This window comes from Callorhinus ursinus, unplaced genomic scaffold (assembly GCF_003265705.2).
Source record: "Callorhinus ursinus isolate GAN/ISIS: 27379988/994484 unplaced genomic scaffold, GSC_fseal_2.0 scaffold13, whole genome shotgun sequence".
Lineage (NCBI taxonomy): Eukaryota > Metazoa > Chordata > Mammalia > Carnivora > Otariidae > Callorhinus > Callorhinus ursinus.
In genome coordinates this window covers 5,563,401-5,588,437 of record NW_027397075.1, presented here as the reverse complement: position 1 = coordinate 5,588,437, position 25,037 = coordinate 5,563,401, and the positions used below count along the sequence as shown (strand labels likewise).

General features: G+C 44.8%; 1 protein-coding gene across 3 annotated transcripts in view; it reads right to left on the bottom strand.

Annotated features, from left to right (window-relative positions):
• CPPED1 (calcineurin like phosphoesterase domain containing 1) overlaps positions 1 to 25,037 on the bottom strand; it is a 97,836-nt gene that overhangs the window by 66,840 nt on the left and 5,959 nt on the right. For 2 of the 3 annotated variants that reach the window (XM_025855575.2, XM_073899488.1), the window contains exon 2: positions 12,337 to 12,555. In XM_025855575.2, the coding sequence (XP_025711360.1) occupies positions 12,337 to 12,555 (219 nt within the window). The remainder of the gene's footprint in view (positions 1 to 12,336; positions 12,556 to 25,037) is intronic. The other variant, XM_025855576.2, reaches the window with a different exon arrangement.

The window sequence follows — 25,037 nt, the reverse complement described above, 5'->3', positions numbered from 1 at the left end:
GTATTACCATTTGATTCAACAATCTACTTCTAGGAGTTTATCTCACAGACGAACAAACGGTGGATAAGTAAACTGTGGTAGATCCACACCGTGGAATATTATCTGGACGTGAACAGGAGCGGAGCGCTGACACCTGGTTAGTGAACTTGGTATTTAGTTTAGGCAGGGGAGGAACCTTGAAAGCACGACACTCAGTGAAAACCGCCATTCATAGGAAACATCCAGAAGAGACCAACCCACAAAGTGTGCTGGTGGTTGCATAGGGCTGGGGGTGAGGAGGGGTTGGAGGGAAACAGGAAATGACTGCTAATGGGTGCACAGCTTCTTTGGGGGGTGACAGAAATGGTCTGAAATAGATGGGGTGATGGCTGCACAACTCTGTGAATATAATGAAACCACCGAACTGTCCACTTTAAACGGGTGAGTTATACGGAATGGGAATTATATATCAATAAAAAGCTCTCATTTCAAAAACCCAACTAGTAGAAGTAATTGTGGTTATTGTACAGTATTAAATTCCATACAGGATTCTGAGCACTTTTTAAAGTTTGATGAGAAGTGCCATGATTATCTGCACTTTACAGATAAGGAAACTGGGCCACGCAGAGAGGTAAGTCGCCCGAGGCTATCGGGCCGGTAGACAAGGGATCCCGGACTTGCGTTTCAGCAAGCTGACCTCACAGCCATTCCGAACGGTGGCACACGTGCACAGAGGTGCGGGTTCCAGCAGGGGCCCTAGGTCCTGGCCGTGACACAACGGGGACACAACAAAATGTCCACCAGCTGGGGACAGATGACAGACGACGTGCACTCTGGTAACTCGGGCGCCTGTACATGCTGCTATGGAAAACGACAGAAATGACACAAACAAATGCTCTTTTTGGCTCTCATTCTGCTTTTTTACAAACCGCTATACATGCACGCGTACATAAGCTTGACGACGTTCTATCATTTTTCATGAAGAACTACTGACTGGTTTTCTCCGAAGAGAAGTACATGAGTGGTAGCAGGAAGGCAGACGTTTTCCTGTATACCTTCTGGCACTGTTGGATTTGATCTGATGTTTGAAGCCATGCACGTGGCGGGTCACCCAGGACCACTCCAGCTTCGTACAAGCTGCTCTGACCCAGCGCGTCAGACCAGGGGTGCGCACCGCCCTCCCTCACAGAACAGCCTCTCTCTCTACAGTCACCAGATTCGTCCTTTTCTGTGGCCTCTCTCCTTGACCAGCCTGGATGCCTCCTGAGGCCAGGCACTGGGCCTGGTCCTTGCTAAGCTGCACCGCACACATACGCAGGCCCTCCATACCTCTCTGCTGTGATGGGTTGGACGAGTGAGTAAATGAACTACAGTCGAATGACCTGACTTCAACAGCCAACGGAGCCGGAGCCGACCGGCGGAACAGGAGGACGCTGCTCTGGGACGTACCAGGACTGGGGACTCCATGGCACAGGCAGTCTTGAGTGCAACTTAAGAAAATGATTTATTGGGTGCCTGGGTGGCTCAGATGGTTAAGCGTCTGCCTTCAGCTCAGGTCATGATCCCAGGGTCCTGGGATCGAGTCCCGCATCGGGCTCCCTGCTCCTTGGGAGCCTGCTTCTCCCTCTGCCTCTCTCTCTCTCTCTCTCTCTGTCTTTCATGAATAAATAAATAAAATCTTTAAAAAAAATGATTTATTTCTTTAATTAAAAACATTTAGTTTCATCTAGTGCCAGAGAATTTATAGAGCCATAACCCTTTCCATCTTGAATCCTTTCCATTATCTTCTCCTAATTAATTGAGGTATGTATATTCATTGATCTAAAACTTTGCAAGCCTAGGCATTACTCATGTAGTGATCTAGTGCCACACTGCCAACAGATCAAGCTTAATCAGGTTCTACCGCTTTTTAAATTATACATGTTATTAGACAAAATTCATTTAATTTTGCATCTAACAGCTACAGCTTATTACACTGGCTGCTCCCAGACATTTACTGCAACTCACTGTTGAATATGTACTATAAGGCAACTTAGGATACAATCAATAAAACGGCTGACATAATTGGTGGCTTTGGTATGATATGGAATATGCCTTAATGTGTTTGTGAAAAAAAAAAAAAAGATGAAGGAAGGTATATTATCCGAGTGAAATTTCTGAAGTTGCTACCTTACAGATCAATACAAAATTTCTTCACAGAGTATTTATGGATTATGGCAGCAGTATTTCACCCAAATAATACATAAAGGAAGGCAGGAATAGTAAATTTTTTATACAACCCAAATAATGTATATTGAAAAGAACTTACCATGGTTTTCCAATAAACTATTCAGGAACTACTGCTGACTATAAATATTCAACAATCTAGAATTCCAAACATGCAGGTGAGTTTCTAAATTCTGAAGGTTACAAAACAGGTGCCCCTCAGCGGTTCTGGCACTTAAATGTGCCATGTTTCCAGTCTCTCATTATTTTTTTCATTTCACATTCTAATCACTTGACCAATTACCTGATAACTGAACTCCTTTGGGATCATGTTCCTTTTTAGTATTTCATTTAGTTGCAGAAAATAGGCCCATCAAAGAGGTGAAATGTCCCAATTCCAGGAAATGAGTGATTATAGAGCAAAAAACAATAAAAGGAAAGATATAAATGTTCCAATCAGCTAGGCACGAGCTAGAAAGACACTGGTTTGGTCTCTACAATATCACTTTGCCTGGGAACTCTGCATGTTTCTGCATCATCCCTCTGCCAACCCTGGAAAGCCCTAGCGTGGGGCAGAGGGTGGAAGAGGGCTCCAGAGCAGACTGCCACAGGTTCTTGGCCTGATGGTGTCTCTGATCTCAGCTGACCACGAGGGAACGTGTCCTCAGATGGAAGTCGAGGGCAGGAGCACTCAGCTCCTAGGTTCTTTATCCTTCTTTTGAGTCATGGAGCCTTTGAAGGATCTGATGAAAGCTACAGACCTTCGCCCCACTCCACTCCCCAAGGCATCTCTGCAAGTACATTGGCTCTTGCCTAGTTTGACGGGACTCACTGGCTGGATGAAGCCTATTCACGGCCTTCACACTCAGGGCAAGAAACCGGACTCCAGACATCCCCCTGTCGGACTTTATATTACTTAGTGCCCCAGAAAGAAATCCTCATAAAAATTTTCTTTCAAATCTAAGACATTCTAGAAAAAGCTGTGCCCCTCTTAGAGATGGCTTTGATTTTATTTCTTTGACAACTGTCATTTTTTTTCTCTCTGGCTAATCTACCATCTTATCAACCACAGTGGCCCTTAGACCTGCCGATTTGTTTCAGCCCCTCCCTCAGATCTTGACTTCATAAATGAACTTATATTTTCTTTGGCCCTGATTGGTCATTCCTTACTTTTATTTTTTTATTGTGTGCTTCTGTTTATTTTCAGCCTTCTCAAACGCTTCATGGAATAAATGAACCAATACAAGGCTCTCAATTTTCAGTTTTTGATCCAAACACTGGAAGCCAGAGAGAAAGAATACAGAAGGGTTTTTGTTGTTTTCCTTAATCAAAAGGCAATTGTTCGCTACCTCCTGCTATTCAGCTCCAGCCATTTCTTTTCACTAAATAATCAAACACCCACATTTTCCTAGCCACAATTAAGCAGACTTTTTAGCCTCTAACTAAAGGTAGAATTTATACTTTGGTCAATTATAATATCCACATGTTTTGTGTGGACAGGGCAGCTCCAGAGGGCAAACAAGAGTATATCGTCCGTACGTGCGCACGGAGACGGCTTCTTCATCTGGGGTCCACGGGGACCTGGGAACCTACATGGGGAAACACTACAATTTCAGTCACCTCTTTTATTTAGCATTTCCTCCTAATATTAAGTGGAAAATCACAGAGGTATTATTAAGGCTCCTGTGACTGTGTCACCAACAGAAACCACAAGGACTTTTCATATCCCATTAGAGTTGTTGTAGATCCCTCCCGATACTGTGGAAGCTCAGCACCACTTTGAAATGACGGTAGTGATTAGCCCTGCTGTTAGACTGTGTTGTATAACAGATCAACAAAGAAGTATGTACTTTACTCTATCAAATAATTTAAAAATATTTTGAGAAGTGTATTTCAGTATGTTTGGTTTTCTTTGAAATCCTATGCATTTTATTTTCTGCATTTGAAAAAAAACATTATTCTGAGAGGTGGTCCAGAGGTGGTTTGCCAACCTGCCAAAGGGGTCCGAGGCACAAGACAGGTTAAGGTGCCCCGACTGGGGACAAAGAGCTGACACGGCCAGCAGCGAGCACAGCCCCTCTGCCAAGACACCATGTGGCCAAGGGCTAGGGGGCTGGGGGGCTGGGGCCGGGGGGCATGATCATGGCTGCCAACAATGCTGCTTCTGATCACACAGCTAATCAGAAACAACTTTTCAAGTAATGCTCCAAGCTCCCCAATTAGTAATATTAGGTAAATTAGTTCAAACCACTTTCAATCAGCCTCGGCAGAAGGAAGGTACTGTCGCTGATTGCCTGGAAGCTCTAACAGGCTTCTAATGGATGTGAAGGATCTAAAGAGCCACGGGGCTGGCTGATTGCTGCAGGTTACCACTGCTCAGCATTCAGCCACACACAACCCCCTGGAAGGGCTGAGGCTGACAGCCCCGCCCATCCCAGGGCCTGGTGATAGCTGAACCCAGGCACGTCACTTCCCAGCACTCATGTCACCCCTTTTTATGTTTCTGTATGTTAAGCTGTATGGGAAAATGTCTTCAAATCTTGGCATTTCTTGGAGCTGGAGTAAGCACTTAAAATAAGAAACTCAAGACTAATGAATCACACAGGTGAGGAAATGAACATACGTTAACTGAGCTTTAAAAAAAAAACAAAACCAACAGCAACAAATCCTACTGTGATAGGGACAACAGGGTTTCTGTTCAGTGGAAACTTTCTGAGTAGCTACGGTGTGGTGGGCAGTGCAGACACTTATCACTTGTATGACAGGGACTGAGACGCTGGTGGCACCAAAGAGGGAATACGGAAGTGTGGGTCAATCCCCAAGAGATGTCCTCCGGGGAACCACACAACAAACTGATTAGAGCAGATCCCAAACCCAGCCAACCCATCCGACTTCAAGAAAAACTGACCCGTGTACACAAGAATGTCTGATAGAAGCATTGTTTAGATTAGCTCCAAGATGAGGAGATTATCGGTATGGCCAGGGGAGAGGATTACGAGATCTAATCCATGGAATGCGATGCACTCATTAAAAGCCTGACATAAACCTCTGTGTATCAACATATAAGGATTTTCCAGGTACACGGAAGGAAAAAGTAAGTCACAGAGCAACGCGCACAGGATAATGACATTTATATAAGACACGGATGCTCACATATGGGGTGACCCCAAGGGAAGGACTTGGGTGAGGTCACACAGTTTATTCTAGATGTAGATTCTAAATCTTTACAAAGGGAAATATTGACATATTATATATGTAATTTAAAAATCTAATAAAATAATAAAATCAATCCCTATCTACCACGAGGTTTGACTACTACAAAAGATCAGAATGACACACACACACACACACACACACACACACACACACACACACACACACACACAAAGAATGTCACGTGTCCATGTTTCTTTTTTCTAGGTCAAGCAAGGACTTTTGTCTGTTTTATTCACTGATATAGCGCAAGCACCCAGAACACGGCCCGGCACAAAGTAAGCACTCAGTAGAGCTCTGGTAAATAAATGAACCGATTGTTCATTTAATCCAGAAATGTGTGCTGGTGCCTCCCGTGTGCTGGCCACTTGCTACGCATCATGGGAAACACAGAGTGATTCATCTGACCTGCATTCAGGGAACACCTTTCCCCTGACCAAGAGTGTCTGGCACTGGATGAAAAGACAGGCCAATACAAGCCCACCCCCCACCGCCCTGTAGGAACTTGAATTAAGCTCAGAGGAAGGTGAACTTGTAGAGGTTGCAGGGATGAGATAAGGCCTTTCTTGGCCAGAGCCTTAATCCTGGCTTTGTTATTCAGTGCCTCTGAGGCTTTGCTTCTCGTAGTCTGTCTCGTACCAGAATTATGGTCATGTGTTTTGTGCCTACCCAGCCGCGGGAAAATGAACACCAGCCCTCCCGGATTATATGAACGCTGGACGGACAAATGGCTTATTCTTTGCCTGAAGCCCAGCGCACTAAAGCACTCCATCTTTGCTCGATATGGCTTCATTTCCCAATTCTATCCATTCATCCTAGAATGAGAAATCTCCAAGTGGGGAAGGTGTCTTGATGGTCATTTGGCCATGGCTACTCCTATCTGGACCTTGGCCCAGCCATTCACATCTAATTTAAGGCAAAGGGCCACCAAACTACATGAAATAGGATTCTTCTGATTTCATCGGATCTTTTCAAAAAGCCACAATCCCCATTTACTAGTAATTCTACTTTAAGTTCCCACAGCATCTCCCAATTCCTAACCACCATGCTGCTGCTTTACTTTCCAGCCCTTGACAGCCATTATCTGCAGACATCCAGCCCCTTTCTGCCTGAAGTTTAAGACTTTTCCACCTAAGTGGATTATTCCGCACTTATCTATAGCAAACATCACCTTGGTGCATACATCCTCTCCTTCGGCTTGTCGGAGTCATTTCTGAATTCAAGTCCATTTTCATATTCAGTCCTTTTGGTCCCAAAAAGAATGGTGCCCCAAATTCAAATACAAGATGCCTGGGATCATTTTAACTTTGAAACTAAAATGTGGTTCCTGTGCAATGGTGTGCATATGTTACCTCGGGAGAAAGTTACACCAGAGGAAGGAAAAAGCCTTCTGCCTCTAGTGATAAAGGGCTTCGTCATCCATAAATCCAAAATTACCAATACTGCAGATCTGTATATTCTTATCCCAATGAGGGGCCAGGCCCGCTTTCAAACTGGGAGTTTTTCAAACTTAAAAACAGCAGTATTGGGCACGGGGCACATATTAAATGACACCCAGAGCTAGGTCTCAGGCAACATCCCATATGGAACACCATAGTATTTCACTTGCAAAACAGATGAATATTCTCACTAAGTAGGAATAAAAGGAGACTATAAATAGCCTCATGTCAGTTTAGGTCAGTTTTGCTGCCAACTGAGTTAGTGTTCAAACTTGAGAAAAACTCTTGGCTTTCAGAACTTTCTGGATTTTGGAATAGCAGATAAGGGATTATGCACATGGACATGACCCAGATCAAAGAACCAGTTCTAGCTCTCCTGACCATTCCACATAAAAGCATGCATGTGGGATCGTTTTCCTGAAGATTCTGGACAACTTCTGTTTTGACTGTGCACGGCAGAGGTCACTCCACTTTAGTTGTTCCAACTGTTGTTTAGAAAGCAAAATAAGGGGCACCTACATGGCTCAGATGGTTAAGTGTCTACCTTCGGCTCGGGTCATAATCTCTAGGCCCTGGGATTGAGCCCCGAGCTGGGCTCCCAGCTTGGCCAGGAGACTGCTTCTCCCTCTGCCTCTCCTCCCTGCTGGTGCCCCCTCTCTCTCAAATTCTCTTCTCTCTCTCTCTCAAATGAATTAAAAAAAAAAAAAAAAAGAAAGCAAAATAAAAGCCACAAACTTAAAACATTTCCCTTCGAGAGCTGAGCATGGTAAATCTAAAGTAATAACAGTTCCCTTGTTAAGCACCATTATCGTTAACAGTTGAAGGGAATGTCCACAAACTACTAGTGCACACACAAAAATTGTACCTACTACAAAAAACACAGAGCCTGGTACATTTTTGTCTAGCAAGTGCTTCTCAAACTTGATTGTCCATAAGTTCACCTGGGGATCTCATTAAAATGCTGATTCCGTCTCATCAGATCTGGGTGCGGCGGAAACTCTACATGTGGAACAGGCTCTTGATGGCTGCTCTGGGGCCCACCCTTTGAGTAGGGAGGCTGCACTGTGAAGTATGTGAGGTTTGAAAACAGCTGGACCCGAGTGAGCTCCTGACTCCGCCACTTACAAGCCGAGTGACCCCCAGAAAGGTACTGACCTGCTCTGAGCCAGATTCCACCATCGGTTAAAAGGGAAGTAACAAGGACACCCTCTTTTCATGACTCTAGTGAGTAGGTGAGCTAGCAGCACCAGGCAGATGCACACCCTGAACTGCATCCCATGCCATCTGCACGGTAGGCTGAAAATGGCCCCCAGAGATGTCCTCACCCCAAATCTGTGAATGTGTTATCTTACACGGTAAAAGGGGAGTTTGCAAATGTGATAAAGTTAAAGATCTTGAGATGGAGAGGTTAACCTGGGTTATCTGCGTGGGCCAATAATCATAAGGGTGTTCATAAGAAAGAAGCAGGAGGGTAGGTTCACAAGAGAGAATATGAGAAGATGAATCAAAGATGAGAGAGAAGACGCTGTGCTGTTGGCTTTGAAGATGGGAGGAAGAGGCCAAGGCCCAAGAAACGTGGGCAGCATCTAGAAGCTGGACCTTCTAGGAAGAGGGCAAGCCTGCACACCCACTCTAGACTTCTGACCTCCAGGACTGTAGGAGAGTAAATCTGTGTTTGTTTGAAGCCATGAGGTTTGTAGTGTTTGTTACAGCAGCCATGGGATACTCATACACCAGCCACTGGAATAATGCTAACGCGGGCTTGCCTCGCTTCACGTAACGGAGGACTTCCGGAGCTGAATCATGAACCACAATGAAATCACATAACCGCTGCCCAAGCGGAGGTCAACAAACAAAGGCTCTTCAAAGGAGCCTTTATCTCTAGGGAAGAATGTGTTCTGCATGCTCTGTTTTGTTTGGCTGTGGCAATTTTTAATCAATGGGCCAGACATGCACATTAATAACGAACCATGCTATGGCCTGAAAGGAACTCTTGTACTCGAACTGCATCACCACATTCTTATCTGTCAAGTCCTCACGTGACCTGCTGAAAACTCAGAAGGTTCCTGGGGACAGTACCAGTGGGTCAATGCCTCCACGTCAGGGCGACCCAACAGTCACCCTGGGCTTCAGCCTGAAGGACTGAAAAATCAATGGTCTCAATATTTGTACAAATCTCCACTTGCTATTTATAATGTGGCTTATCCCATAGAGAAGCTTTATAAAATAAGAAAAAAACTAAGGTAACCAAAAAGACATCTGCAGAATGAAAACATGTGATTCAAAACTAACTAGACTTTGTCCTGCATTTCTGGAGCCTTCCCTGAAGGCCGTGGTACCAGGAGGGCCCCTCACCATCCCTGGTTTCACACTTCCCTTACCTGGCTCTAAGCTCCACGGAAGAGCCGCCCTTTCATTTCCAACCATCATATCCACAGCACCTAGGGCTTTAACTGGCACTCAGTGGGCACACAGTAAGTATTTGTAGATGAACAAATATTGTGATGAATATGTATAATGGGAAAGTGCCATTATGACTTTCATTAGAAAGAGCATTATTCATAAAGTTCTTTTTTCTCCAGTTTGAACTTAAAACTACTTGGCCCAGGATATTATTTATGGAAGAATTAAAAGTATGCTTTCTGATTTTATTTGCTTATTAATACATGCATCTGATAATTAACAATGTGCTAAGCAGTCTAAGCAAATAATTACTTTTCTAGTGTCTGCCCCTGTGTATGAGCTAAATAAGGAGGAAGCCACTAATTGCATATTAAAAAATGGTAACTAGCTTTAAAACATTCTGTTTAATCTGAGACCACAATATTCAAAATAGTTACAGTCCTTCCACTGGCTCAGTTATAACCCCACAAAATAGTCCAACTCTTCAGAACAGATGTGAATTCTGCTCCGGTCACACTGAATATAAAATTATGTGCTCAAAAGATTGCCAGTTCACATTTATAAGGTCTTCTGCCCAATGGAAAAAGTGGATCATAAAAACCGTATCTTTTAATTTACTATGCTCAGTATATTTTATTCAGGAAGCAATGAGACCACATAGAGAGCTTTCATTTTAAATCTTATTTTGAAATATGACTGAATACATTAACATAATTCAGAATGAGTCAGTAAACATCTACAAAAACATGTTATATAATTTTAGTGAGTCCTATAACATTTCTGCTTTCTTTTTTCTTTTTTAAGATTTTATCTATTTATTTGGCAGAGAGAGAGAGAGAGTGGACAAGCAGGGGAAGCGGAAGAGGGAGAAGCAGGCTCCCCCCTGAGCAGGGAGCCCGGTGAGGGGCTCGATCCCAGGACCCCGGGATCATGACCTGAGCCGAAGGCAGATGCTTAACCGACTGAGCCACCCAGGTGCCCCTACATTTCTGTTTTCAAAGAAATGAAGCCACAGGACATAAAAATTGTAAAATTGGAATCCGACCTTCAAGTGTCCAATAAAAGCAGAAGTTTGCTTACTGGATGGTCCAGAGTGACAGATCTAGCTGATGTTACAGTGCATATTGGGCCAAATGATTCCAAAGAACCTAGCTAACAGCAATTCAGACCATTTGGAAGCAGTATTAATCTGGTCAACTATGGTATTACCTTGGCTTTACCTGGTAAACCAAGACTCCGAGTCCTGCTATGATTTCTAACTCCTTTAGAAACTAGGGCACTCTGTGGTCACTTTAGCAATGTACAATATCAGCACCAGGAAACCCTCGGTCGAGGGTCCCCAAGGATGGCCCAGTCCACAAGCAGCTAAGATTTTACCTCTCTACAAAACAAAACTCAGCACCATCCTGTGAATGTGCTTCTGTACCAAGCTGCTGAGACGTCCACCACCTGCACAGAGAGACGGAGATGTCTGACCCTTCATTGTGAAGCCCCAGGCCATCGAGGTTTTGAATGCTTACTGCCATCAATGGGCTCTTGGTTGGGAAATGGAGGCTCTGAGAAGGAAAGGGGTCGGTCCAAGTTTGCCCAGCACATCAGTGGCGGGTGTGGAGCTGGGTCTCTGTCCACTGCCTTATTTTCCTTCTTCCCCACCTTGCCGCTTTTGCATAAGCCCAACAGCAGGACAGGTTCTCCGGGGATGACCACCCTGGGTTCTCCCCAGTGGGACCCAATGAATGACATGGGCATGTCCACATCCATGACTTTGCGTTAAATACCTATACACAGAGAACGAGGACAGGCCTGAGGGTTCCTCTTGCTCATGATACTCACTGGACCTTGGGGACAGTGATTTTGGGCAGCCCCTTTCCCATTCTCACATCTTCATTTTGGGATTCTTCTGGAGAGGTAGGCTGCCAGACGAGTGAACCTTGAGGGGGGAAGAATGAATGCACCCCAGCTTACCACAGAGTGCCTCAGCTTCTAAAGGCCCTGGAAATCACAAGACTTAGAGCCCAGGTTTACAAGACAGTATTAGCCAAAGCAAACATGCATGGCCACCACGGTGTTTTCTGCAATGGTCTTCAGGCCCACGGCTGCTCCAAAGGCAGAGACCGCTGTTCCACTAAGGGTGGCCATGGCGGTCTACTCTACCTCTCTGATGGGCAGGCGCAGTTCCATCTGCTTATACTTGCTCACTGGGCTTTACTCTTGCCTGGGGGAGAAGGTATCAGAGGAGGAAACAAAAATGCAAGAGAGTTCTAGAAGGCATCTCTTATTTTTACATTCTCTCTCTCTTGTCTTGAGGGGAATCATTCTGCTCTTCAGACCACATTGCTGCAGTAGAGATGACCCCACACCCTGGCTTCAAGGCGCCACGTGAGCCGGACAGCTATCAGTCTGGGACTTTGAATGGACCACCAAGAATAAGGCTCTTTCTTTCTGTTGTGGGTTCTGTGAGAAGGATGTAAAGCTGGAGCTCCCAGGAGCCATGACCTAGAGGGAATGCCTGCGTAAGAATGGAGTCAACCCAGAGGAAAGCGGGGCTGAGTGAGAGCCCAAGTCCTGATAACAACCTCTGAGCCTCTGGATCCAGCCATACCTGAAGCCCAGATTTGCCCCTGGATGTTACAGTCCCATAAAGGAACATGCACCTTTAATTTAAAACAACAATTCAGTTTAAGTTAGATTTCTGTCACTTGCAAATGAAAAAGCACAAAGACAGGAGAAATTAAAGTGTAAGAAGAGAGGAAATAAGAGAAGATTACACTTATGGATATGGTATCTGGAAGCAGTTCAAGTTTGTCCCCTGGAAATAAAGGTGACATGTGGGAGTCTGTTCCATTTTTCAGAGTAAGTTCAGATCAACAGAACTGTAGCTCTGCCTAATTACTGTGATTAATCTCGCCAAATTCTAAATATAAAATGAGGGTGAATTTCCTGACATTCAAGGATACTCCAACAGCCATGGAGAGAAGGAAGAGGCCATTACCGAATAAAGACATCTCTTAAGAGAAATCTTTTTATTTTTTTTTCCCCTGCTCAAATGCAGTCATGACTGGGAGGAGAGAGGTCACATCAACAGCGTAAGTCTTACCTGGCATGGCATGGATGAGGTCCCCGCAAAGAACAAAGAACCTGGGTTTGGGCTTCAACTTGTTGATGGCCTCAACAGCTTGCTCAGTTAGACGGATCTCCTGCCCCCACTCGTCACCACCACTGTCACTGTCCCCAGTGGACCAGGCCTTCATTAGTCCAAACTGTGGGTCTGCGCCTTGGATGAAGTAGAACGGGCCTTTCCATTCCCTTTCCTTTTCTTGTAAAAACAAAAGATGAAAAAAAAAAAAGGAGAGGGAAGAAATATTATAAAATCTGTCAGGGAAAGCATCCAGGTTATCGTGCAAGTGGATACAATATTTTTCTTAAATTAAGTAGGTCATTTTAATAAGCTGCTGTTCAAACATACCATTTTCCTGTCATAGTCTAGAGGATTTTGATTTATACTAATTATGCCTGGGACCTGGTGATTCCCAAAGGCTAGGAAAGACCACGTGGGCCACAAAAGCCAGGCAGCCAAGCTGTTTGTTTAAAACTAGCCGGCCAAAATGGAGCGCTGAGGCAACCAGCAATGCTGTATAGAGGATATTAATGTTTAATAATAGTTTTTAAATTAGAATTAAAAATACCAGAAATTGAAAGCTGCCAGAAGTATTATATTTAAATTACTAGGTGAAATGCTTTCGAATCTTTTATGCCAGGCTTAATGGCACAATTTGCACTGTTTCGGGGGATGTGACAGAATTTTAATTATAAAACTTGGAGCTTGGAAGCTCTGGCTATCTGGTAGGAAATGCAAGTGCCAGAAATGAAATCTTGAAATGAGTTAGTCAACGAGGAAAAAAAAAACTCGATGCTAACATTTCAAAGGCTGCATGATGTGGGCTTAAGCGAGGTGTGAGGCTAGGGAGTGGGTGGAAGCGGGGGTGGGGGGAGGAAGGGAGAGGGGATTCTTTCTGTTCTTGGAAAGGGCACTAGATCACTTGCACCAAAATTATTAGGTTTGCCCTTCCTATTGGTTGTGCTGAACCTAAGCTCTGCGGGCCCCAGGTCTCTACCCTTGTTAGCCAAAAGGACTGCAACCAGTAACTGCTTTTGCAGAGCTGGAATGGCCATTGGTGGGCATGGAAGCCCTGTGGGTGTCAAACCTCACCCCCCCGCCCCTGGTGACAGCATCCTTTCTTCAAACAAAATCTTATATGGTAGACCAATGTTGAAAAACAGAGCCTCCTCTCCCTGAGACCCCCAATCTATAGCCCCTGCATTTATCCACTGAGAAAACGGAGGCCCAGAGAGGGGACGTGACTGGCCTAACGGTCACCAGCCATCAGTGGCAGGGACAAAACTACCCCACAATTGTGAGGCTGTTTTCTTCTTTTTAACAAATTAGTATATTTTGCATGTTAACTGAATAAGTGGCATTTCCTTTGGAAGTCACGAAGATATTACGATTTCCAAAAAGCTCCTTGGAGTCATTTCACGTCTGCGTGCTCAATTCATTCATTGATTCTGTAAGTATTTACTGAGAGCCTACTGTTGGCCATACGTGGTGCTGATGATACATGGCTGGACCTAGACAGAGGAGGCCCCTGCTCTCCTGGGCCTTAGTCCTCCTGGGGGAGACAGACTGTGAACAAGGAAATGAGCAGGGAATGGTGCCCGGGCACCAGGTCGAGGAGCGGGAAGGCAGAACTGATGGCTAATTTCAACTGGATGCACAGAGAAGGCCTCTTTCTGAAGCATGTCATCTACACTGAGATCTCACCGGCAAGGAGCCAGTCTAACCTTTCTAAGTTTCATTGCCACCCTCCCACCCACCGTGCCTTGCTTACTGTCATCTTAGAGTGGATCTCTGACTTTAGGCCTCCCTTCCTTCTCAATTCCTTTTTCAGAAGCCAAAAATGCAAGCATGCGAACTACCTGCACATAACCGTATAGAACAAATTGTATATGCAAGTTAATCCACCAGTTCTGGACCCACCGCTCAGACTGTTAGCTGCTTAATCAAATCACAACCAACTTGAACCCAATCTGAACAAGGAGTGCATAAAACCCTGGAGTATGCATCTTGTTGCTAAGTACGGGGATCGAGCGTGATGATGGATGTGAACTCGTATTTATGGAGCCCTTACTACCCGTGGCAGAAGGACTCCAAGAAGGTCCCAAAGATCCCTGCATTGTGATATTCACGTCCTTGTGCAATCCCCTCCCCTTGAGTGTGGCCTGCACCTAGAGACTTTGTTCTCATAAGCAGAATACATCGATGGGATGTCCCTTCAGGGATTAGGCTACACCATGATATGGAAACAATCTAATTGTACCTCGATGAATGCATAAAGTAAATGTGGTATATATGTACGATGTAATAGTATTCAGTCTTAAAAAGAAGGAAACCCTGCCATTTGAAATAACATGGATGGACCTAGAGGGCACTCTGCTAAGTGATATAAGCCAGCCACAGAAAGACAAATACTACCTGATCTCACTTCCATGTGGGTTCTAAAATAGTCAAACTCATAGAAGCAGAGAGTAGAACGGTGGTTTCCAGGGGCTGTGAGGAGGGGGAAATGGGAGAGGTGATGGTCAAAGGGTACAAAGTTTTAGTTCTACAAGACAGAGAAGTTCTGGAGACTTACTTGCAGCATAACGTCCACAGCTAACAATACTGTACTGTATACGTGAAATTTGCTAAGAAGGTAGAATCTATGTTAACTGCTCTTACCGCACACATAAATAATAATAATATAATAATAACAAAGAGGTTGCAGGAAACTTTCGGAAAAGATGGTACGTATGTTTACGACCTTGATGGTAGTGATGGTTTCACAGGTGTTTACTTATCCCCAAACTCATGGGCTTGTACACATTAAATATATACAGCTTTTTACATGTCAATAATGCCTCAATAAAATGGTTAAAAAGAGAGAGAGGAGAGAGAAGAGAGATCAGGCTAGAAAAAGACCATGACTTTCATCTTGCTCGCTCTCTCTCAGAGCCCTTCCTCTGGAGGTAAAAGGCTGCCATGCTGTGACTCACCTACTGGAGAGGCCAACATGGTAAGGAACAGAGGAAACAGCCTGTGAAGAGTGGAGACACTCCAGGCAACAACCCAGAAGGAGCGGAATCCTGCCAACAACCACGTGAGCAGACTTGGAAAAGGACTCTCCCTTAATCGGGCGGTCAGATGAGATCACAGCCCCAGCTGACACGGTGCCTGAACCCTGTGGGAGACCCTGCAGCCAAAGGATCCTGCCAGGCAGCCCTCAGATCCATACTGAAACTGTGAGATAGCTCTTTCAAGCTGCCGAGTTTCATGGTACTCTGCTACAAAGTAATAACAGATACTGAGCATTAAAGATACAGAGTCACCAAGACTTCTTCAGGAGTTGAAGGCTGGTGTCATAAAAAAACAAAACAAAACGAGATTCCAATTTGTGTTTTAAAATTAATTGTTAGCATTATTCATTTATTATACTTGAATAATAACCTTTTTACACTGAATGCTTTTAGCGACATTCCTGTTTCTCAGGCAGTTTGCAGAGCTGTTTAAACTGGGTTAATTAATCAGAACCAGATCAGGGAGGTGATCGTCACCCCAAGGTTGGTGCATAAATCAATCTTCTATAACAGAAAGAATTTATAAACAGTTTTCTACAGCAAACATTTTAACGAATATAGTTTCCTACAACAAATAGTCATCGTCTCAAAAAGTCAATAGTCCTTGGAGGTATTAAAATAAATCTTTCATTATTATTTGCTTACTTAGTAAAATCTTGGATAGAATCTCAATTTTATGATGACAAGGTACAAAATAAATAGACTTGACCTGAAATAAATGACAGCTCACATATCACTATTCCACCTGCCTTATCTATGTAATAAGAGCAATTTTGTTGACTTGGCACTCTGCCTTCTCAAAAGCACCTGGGTCCTCTTAAAGTTCTACTACAGAAGCTTGTGGTCTTCAGTCTCATCTTAATATTAATCAAGGCTGCATCATGGGTATTTGAGACTTATAATGCTTAGTTGCAGAGGGAGGAATCTTTTGTAATACCTTCCCCATCCCTCAAAACATTATGAAAGTGAATGCTTGGGGTGCCTGGTTGGCTCAGTCGTTAAGCGTCTGCCTTCGGCTCAGGTCATGATCCCGGGGTCCTGGGATCGAGCCCCGCATCGGGCTACCTGCTCCGCGGGGAAGCCTGCTTCTCCCTCTCCCACTCCCCCTGCTTGTGTTCCCTCTCTTGCTGCGTCTCTCTGTCATATAAACAAATCAAATCTTAAAAAAAAAAAAAAGTGAATGCTTAACAACACTTGCCTTAAACTATTTTGCCAAAGTCCAGAGTCACACCCAGGGCAGGGCACAGGTATTAGCTGACATCTACATCTTGCTATGCCATCTCCTGCAGGGCAGAGCACGTGTCTGACCCTGGCACAGTCCAGCTGCTTTCTTTAGACTCCCTGAAAACATTGTTCCGGCCATTCAAGCCACAGAAGTTCAGAATGTTGAGGTCCATTCCCGAAGCAACCCAATACACAATCAGAGCATTTAAAAAAAAAATTTATTTATTTGACACACACAGAGAAAGAAAGTGCACAAGCAGAGGGACAGGCAGAGGGAGAGGGAGAAGCTGACTTCCCGCTGAGCAAGGAGCCCTATGCGGCTCGATCCCAGGACCCTGGGATCATGACCTGAGCCGAAGGCAGACGCTTAACTGACTAAGCCACTCAGGCACCCCAATCAGAGCATTTTTCATTACTGAAAAAAAGAAAGACACTTAGGCATCCAGCAAGTTTTTTTTTTTTTTTCCCCTAGTCAAAGAACTTAACTGTGGGACTGCTTCGTTAAGTGGTAAGGGCCTGATAACCCCACAAAAAGGAGAACTGCTGGAAGTGGAGGCTGAGGGAGACGGTAGGTATGACAAGAGGGCACCAATGAAGCACGCTGCCCTGGGAGCGAGGAGCAGGGCTGGGTCTACACCTCGGGCCTCAAGGTGTGGCCCCGGCACCAGCATCAGCACCTGCGAGCTCGCTCAAGAGGCAGCATCTCAAGCCCAGCCCAGACCTACGGAAGCACAGTCTGCATTTTAACAGATACCCCACGTGATCTGTTTGCAAATCCAAGTTTGAAAAGCACGGACCTGTCACTAATCAAGGAACTGCTTAAACGTGTTTGATCAGAAACAGGTGCAAAGTGATTTTTGTTTCCCTAAATTGAAATAATGGCTTGGAGGATTGGTTGTTGTTTTGCCTATTTTCCTGTTGATGGTTTTTTGTTTCATTTTATTCTTGTTTTGCACATGTTCTTGTTCATTTTTAGGTCCCTATCTGTGTCCAGCCCAGGTAATTTCCAAAATTGATAAAAGAATGCAGTCAGGGACCCTAACTGGTGACTATGATAAGGCCAAGGTCAAATTTTGAGATAAACTAAGTACTTGTAGAATGAATGCATTAAAGGATAAAGTGAGGTTGATTAAATTGAGACCTCATTTCTGATCTACATGGTACCAAAACAAGACTACAGTCTTTTGAAACATTTGACACAAACTTCTGGTAGTGTCTATAGGGTACTTACTAATACATCATAAAGCATGCAGGTATTTAAAACACCCAAGTCTTCCATAAATAAGGATGTCTGCAGTGAATTGAATGTTTTTCAATGTTAATTTTTGTAACAAATTCACAGAGACGGTGTATTAGCAATCTACTGCTATTGTAACAAATGAACACAAATGTAGTAGCTTGAAACTACACATTTTACTCTCTCAGTTTCTGCGGGCTGGGGATCTGGGCATGGCTTAGCCGTGTTCTCTGCTCATGGTCTCTCACAAGCTGAAATGAAAGTGTCAGCCAGCACTGAGGTCTCCCATGAAAACTCACGTGGGGCAGGATCTGTTTCCAAGCTCACTTACGGGGTTGTTGATAGGTTCCTTGCTGGCTGCGGACCAGAAGCTACCCTCAGTTCCTTGCCATGTGGGCCTCTGCAACATGGCAGCTCATAACATGAAAACTTGCTTCATCAAAGCCAGCAAGGGAGAGTGTCTGCTAGCAAACCGAAGTTATCCTCTTATGTAACATGGTGATGGCAGCGATATCCCATCACTCTGCTGTGTTCTATTCATTATCATCAAGTTGCTAAGGCCAGCCCACGCTCAAGAGCAGAAGATCACACACGCCATGAATACTAGTAGTTGGCGATCACTGGAACCATCTCAGAGTCTGTCTGAAACAGAGGGTACTATTAAACAAGGCCTAGCCTCACATACTTAACCACACCACTTAACACCTGACCCTCCTGTACTGAGCTGAGTGAGCCCATTTATTGCAGCCTATCCCAGGGAGGCTGAAGGCTTACCTTATAGAAGCCAACCTTTGCCCACTACAGCATTGGAAATTTTCAGTGTGGGAGGGATTTACAGAATTACTAACCCCCTTATTTAACCAAAAGGGGATACTGAGGCCTGGCTCGGGATCTTAGTTATGCTCAAGTTCAAGATCACACAGTTAATGAGCAGTGGCTTCTACTGTTCAGAATCTCAGTGCTGCTGAGCTGGCCTGGAGGGCAGAGAGCCATAAAGGAGACGCAATGTGCCTTGGGCTGCCTGCAAGTTGTCCACCTCCATAAAGACATTTTTATCTCCAAAAAGTTTCCTTCAAATGGAACATCTTGGTAAATAAGAAGATTGTACACAAAGATAATGCTGGCAGACCCAGAGCTTTTCCCCAGAAGGCTGTGATGCTCACAGTCCCTGCCAACAGCACAGGGCTGATTCAGGGTATAGGCTAGAGCCCAGAACATCCATCTTCTATGGGATGCTAAGTGGTGATCTTCTCCAGAAATTACAAACTCCAGGTCTCTGGCTGCGGTCTGGCTAGCAGGTGTGTTTTGTTTGGCCCACATAATAGTTATAAAATTCTGAATTTGTTGCCAACATTTTCAATTCATGAGTTTCATATAGATCCCTGGTTTTCTAGATTCTCTTGGAAAATCCAGCCAAACCAGGCCCAATTGGAGTATGCTGATTGGCTGGGCTGGGCAGTGGCTGCTCCTCGAAGGGGGCACGTGGTCTCCCATTCACCATGGTCCACAACTGGCCCCATTCACCATCTGGCCCCTGTGGACGTGTGCAGTGACAAGCCTGTATCTATGGTAACTCTTCCATTGTGCTTAGAGGTGCAGAAGAAGAAACTCAGTAAGGTCAAGGTTAAATACCTTGCTCGAGGTCTAACGGGCTGAGAGGCAGAACCAGGCCTGTTATTCCACAGAGCCCTGACTTCACGGCAGGTGGTCACACAGGGGAGACTGTAGAGAAGACCTATCTAGCTAGGACTGCCAGTCTGTTCACAGGATAAGTGAGAAATATATTATATGTGTAATATATATAATATGCACATTTTATATATATTTATTATATTATTATATATATGAAATTATGGTAATTTATTATGGTACCATAGCCTGAATCAAATTCTAAAATTTAGCTTTTAAAAATTTAAATCAGGGGCGCCTGGGTGGCTCAGTCGATTAAGCATCTGCCTTCGGCTCAGGTCATGATCCCAGCGTCCTGGGATGGAGCCCTGCATCAAGCCCCGCTGAGCCCCACGTCTCCCTTCTCAGCAGGGAGTCTGCTTCTCCCACCCCCTGCTCTTGTGCTCTCGCTCGTGCTCGCTCTCTCACTCTCTCTCTCCCGATCTCAAATAAATAAAATCTTTAAAAATTTCTTTAAAAAAATTTAAATCAATTTAAAAATATTTTTATAAAAGAAAAATTGGCCTCAGATAGAAATCTGATTCAGCCCTTATATAGAGAGTATCAGGATTTGGCCTCTTCCAGATTTTAGCTAAATGATAGAGACTGTCATAGAAACCATCTTTCAAAGCTGAGAAATAAAAAGACAGTGGATTTGGGTGGTATTAAACCATAGACAGTAAAGGCCTGTGAGTCTTAAGCATTACGGGGTACAAAGCAACTGTACGCAGAGAAGAATCTTAAGAACCTTTAAAAACTCACCCAATGCCTTACCACTAATCATTCCTATGAGACTGTTTACGTGCCAATATCCTGCCTGAAAGACAGATATTCAGATTGCAACTGCTCTTTGAGATTAATATCAGGAACTACATGCTTTCTTAAATCTGTGTCGGTCAATACATTTCCTCTCCCTCATTTTTATTATACCTTTCAGGCATATTTGTCCACTCTTAATGAAAGCTGACTTTTTAACATATACCAAGAATTAGAAATTTGATTGATCCTTTTGCTATTACCAGTTAATAAATGACTGATTATAATAAATGCACCCTCAAAAGCAAATGAGTCACTATTTTCATCATGCAACTAGGAAAAGGCCTACAGGAATCAGTCATGCCATTAATTAACACCTAATACTCTTAACAATTTGTGCTCTCCTGATGTGCCAAACCTGTTACTCTACAGGAAACATCAAATGGTTCAAGGTGGAATACAGTGATAAATAGCTCTCAGTTTAATTCTTATAAAGCAAAGTCTCATTTCCTAAATCTCGTCTGCTTTTTGGAAGACACTGGTTAAGAAGGCTGATGAGCAGGCAGTCTAATGAACCAGGCCCCTAACATTATAACAGCACATCACCAAACTGTAACAGTATTTAAAAGTTCCATGTTTGGGCTCCTGTTAACTTCTCTGATTCAAAATCATACATGAATGGGACCAGAGGGTCAACATGTCTCCCTTTGACTAGAAAGCCACAGAATTAACTAAAAAAGGGAGTAGAGAGTACTGTGTTTGCTTTTCTGGGTATGTCCAAGCTCCCAGCTTGTCCCATCAGCACCTTACAACACTTTCCTTCAAGACTGGTCTCTTTTCCTGATGGCCCTGAGTCTGCCACCATGGTCCCCAGTCCCCCCATCTATAGATGACAGGACTGTGTGTCAGTGGGTCCATCTGGCTTGCCAGGTGGACGCACCCACATCTCCAGCGCTCTGCAGGACCTCCTTCCCCTCCGTGGCCCCATCACCTGGGTCAGGGCTCCACCACTTCCCCCAGGGCCACCAGGCCAGCTCCACGCCAGGCTCCCCACCCACTCTGACCCAGCACAGGCAATCACTGTTGCTGTGACTTCCTAAGACTCTGGTCCTGATCATCAAACTCCCTTGCTGAAGGGTCACTGCACTCTAATCTCCACGAGGAAAGGCCCGAGTTCACGCTCCCTTTCCGGTTTGTTGTCAACAGGTATCACGGGGTCACTGGCATGTCAGAGGCATTCAGTAACACCTGGTGAAGAGATAAAGGGAGATGTCGAGGGATCCTCATTCATTCTGGCACCTGGGTCTAAAATGGAGTGCAAGACTTTTCCAGCTGTACTGATGACTGTCCCCATTAGACTGGGGGCTCTCGACCAGGGATGATTTTGACTCCCAGAGGATATCTGATGTCTGGAGACTTTTTGGATTCACCCTGGGAGGGTGATGGTGCTTCTGGCATTCAGTGGATAGAGGCTAGGGATGCTGCTCAACATCCCATATTACACAGGGCAGCCCTACAACAAACAGTCCAGCCCAGAATGTCAATACAGAGATTTGAGAAACCCTATGCAAAACATGCCACAGGATCCCTCCAAAGGGACCCTTATCTGCTCCTCATACACACGCCATGCTTTCCCACTCTTTCCTCCAGGGGATGCTCCCCATTCTACCAACTCTTCCTGCTAAAACTCCACCTACCCTTCCCAGCCCAGCGCCTCCCTCCCTCCCCCACAAGCAGATGCAGCTCTTCCTTCTTCCGTCATTCAGCACATTTGTTCTAAGTACCGGCCACATGACAGGTGCCACACTAGTCGCTGGACATTCAACAGTGAACGGAGCCATAGGTCCCATTCGTTGAGACCTTACACAGTAGCGGGGAGATGGATGACGAACAGGTCAACAACTAAGGTGACCGCATGTTGTGCTCATTACTACCGCAGAAGGAATCACTGCGATCATGGACAGAGTGAGTGGTGGGTGGGGGCAGGCGCTGGGCAGAGCTGTGAGGTGACACGAGAGCCAGGCACAGAGTGGCTGTGGGGACGCCCCCCAGGCAGAGGGCACGGCAAAGACCGGACCCTGACACCAGAGGCAACTGTGAATGGAGGGCAGGGGACAGATCATGCCAGGACATGTGGGCTTGAGGAAGACTTAAAGTCTCCATCTCCCAAAGCTCTCACCCAGTCCCAGGGTGGCCTAGACTCTGAAGCTTGTGAGCCAGGCCCAAATCCCACTTCTACCGTTTACCAGTCACATGACAGGACCAGGTTAAGAGCCAGGTTCTTAACCTCTTGGGGTCTCAGTGTCCTCATCCGTTAAGTAAGAGTAACACAGCTCCCTCAAGAAGGGTTGTTGTCAACAATTACTGAGTGAATACATGGAAAGCATTGGCACTTGGCACAGAGTAAGCAGTCAAGTGTGAGCTTCTGCGATCATGACTGATACTTACGGTAACTCCTACCCTTGTCTTAGCATAGACAAAGCCACCAAAACCTTACCCATTTCTTTATTCCCCACAGCACATGGGGGCGCAGAAAATACGTGATGATACAGATACACGCGCATGCACACACACACACACACACACAATTACACGCTTTGATCTTAACATCCTCTGTTCACATACTGGGGATATTGCTTCGGTTATAAAATGGCAAGGATGGGGAGCTTTACAGCCGTCTGGAGGCTTTCTGGCTAAAGAGCAAATGCCAATGAAATGCAATTTTTGCAGTTTCTCCCAGTAGCCATCTGCACCATGAATCACAATCTAAATGTCTTCAGCAATACCCCTCATCTCCTCCGGGGACTAATCTTATTTTAGGGGTTAAAAACAACAACAACAACAAAACCACAACAGTAACAAAACAATCTTCACCACTTTGGGACTCTTTCTAGTTTAACGATCCAAATGTCCCGACTGTAAAAATGCCAGATCTTATGCCCCATTTAATAGTGCCATTCGTTAGCGGCCGCCCAGGGCTGCAGTGGCGGATGGGGTGACAGCTAAGGGGTGCCGGGTTTCTTTCTGGGGGATTGAAAATGTCCTAAAAGCGACGGTGGTGATGGTTGCACAACTCGGTGAATAGACTAAGTGGCACTAAATCGTACACTGTAAAGGGGTGAATTGTTTGGTATGTGAAGCTGTTTAAAAAAAAAAAAGTGCCCTTCGGGGTCCCTTCCTCCCCCAAAATAATTACCTGTGACAGCAATATCCTCAGTCTCCATATTACTTCCTAAGTAGCAGAGTGAATTTATCCAACCTCTCTTTTCTCTGCCTAAATGCATCCAAAGGTGGTTTTTGAGACGCACAAAAGTTTCTGAGTCATAGCTTGGCAGCCACACTTGCCATTCCAGATAAAGGACCTGCCAAAATCTTTATCTACAACCCTTCAGAGAAGTCAAAAGGCCGATAGGCCAGGGCTTCTTGGCCAGGTGGCTTTCAGCATCACTGGCTTCGCCCAATGCTCTTCTAGACAACAGCTACAGGGCGAAAAAGACATTTCCTGAACCTTTCTTGCTTTTCCAAAGCAGAACTCCATTTGGGGTTTGCCTTTTTGGGGTGGATGTGTGCTATGACTTGTTTCCCACCATTACCCATGCTACCCTGCCAAGAGAGCAGGCAGCTGCTGACCCAGATGGTGCTTTGGGAAAAAGTGGAAGAAGGTGCTATCTCTGGGCAGAGATGCCCTGCAGATACAAGGCTGGGCAAAAACAGAGGCCCTAGATGTGAGAAGGCATCCCCTTCCTCAGGGCAGATGCAGCCCAGAGAGGGCACCTACCTGGTAACAAGAACCTCCTTTAAGAGACACCTTTGAGCAGTGCACGAACCTCAGGGCCACCCAGGGTGGTTTGCAAGGGGTCCTACGGACTGATTCAATACCTTGGATTCTGCTTTGTTTTGTCCAGAGGATACATGGTGTAAGCAACAGGTTAGGCAGATACCGAAATGTGATCACATTTACTTGTTTCTTTCTATAACAAATGGCCACTGAGTGACCACCACTGCCACTGTCCTAGGTCTGGGCTTCCTGCCCTCCAGGAATTTATAGTCTAGAGGCATGTAAAGACATGAAAGGCACAGGAATAAATACACAACTATAAGCTGTAATAAGTGTCATAAGGGAAAAGAATGAGTGAACGGGAATAACAGGGCCCTAATTGCAAATGGAAGAATGAGCAGGGGTTTCTTCTAAAATGCTACCTGAATAAAAGGCATCCGAATTGGCAAAGAAGTGAAACTCTTCACTTTTTGCAGATGATATGATACTTTATGTGGAAAACCCAAAAGACTCCACCCCAAAACTGCCAGAACTCATACAGGAATTCAGTAAAGTGGCAGGATACAAGATCAATGCACAGAAATCAGTGGCATTCCTATATACCAACAACAAGACAGAAGAAAGAGAAATTAAGGAGTCAATCCCATTTACAACTGCACCCAAAACCATAAGATACCTAGGAATAAATCTAACCAAAGAGGCAAAGAATCTGTACTCAGAAAACTACAGAATACTCATGAAAGAAATTGAGAAAGACACAAGGAAATGGAAAAACGTTCCATGCTCATGGATTGGAAGAACAACTATTGTGGAGATGTCAATGCTACCTAGAGCAATCTACACATTTAATGCAATCCCCATCAAAATACCATCCACTTTTTTCAAAGAAATGGAACAAATAAGCCTAAAATTTGTATGGAACCAGAAAAGACCCCTAATAGCCAGAGGAATGTTGAAAAAG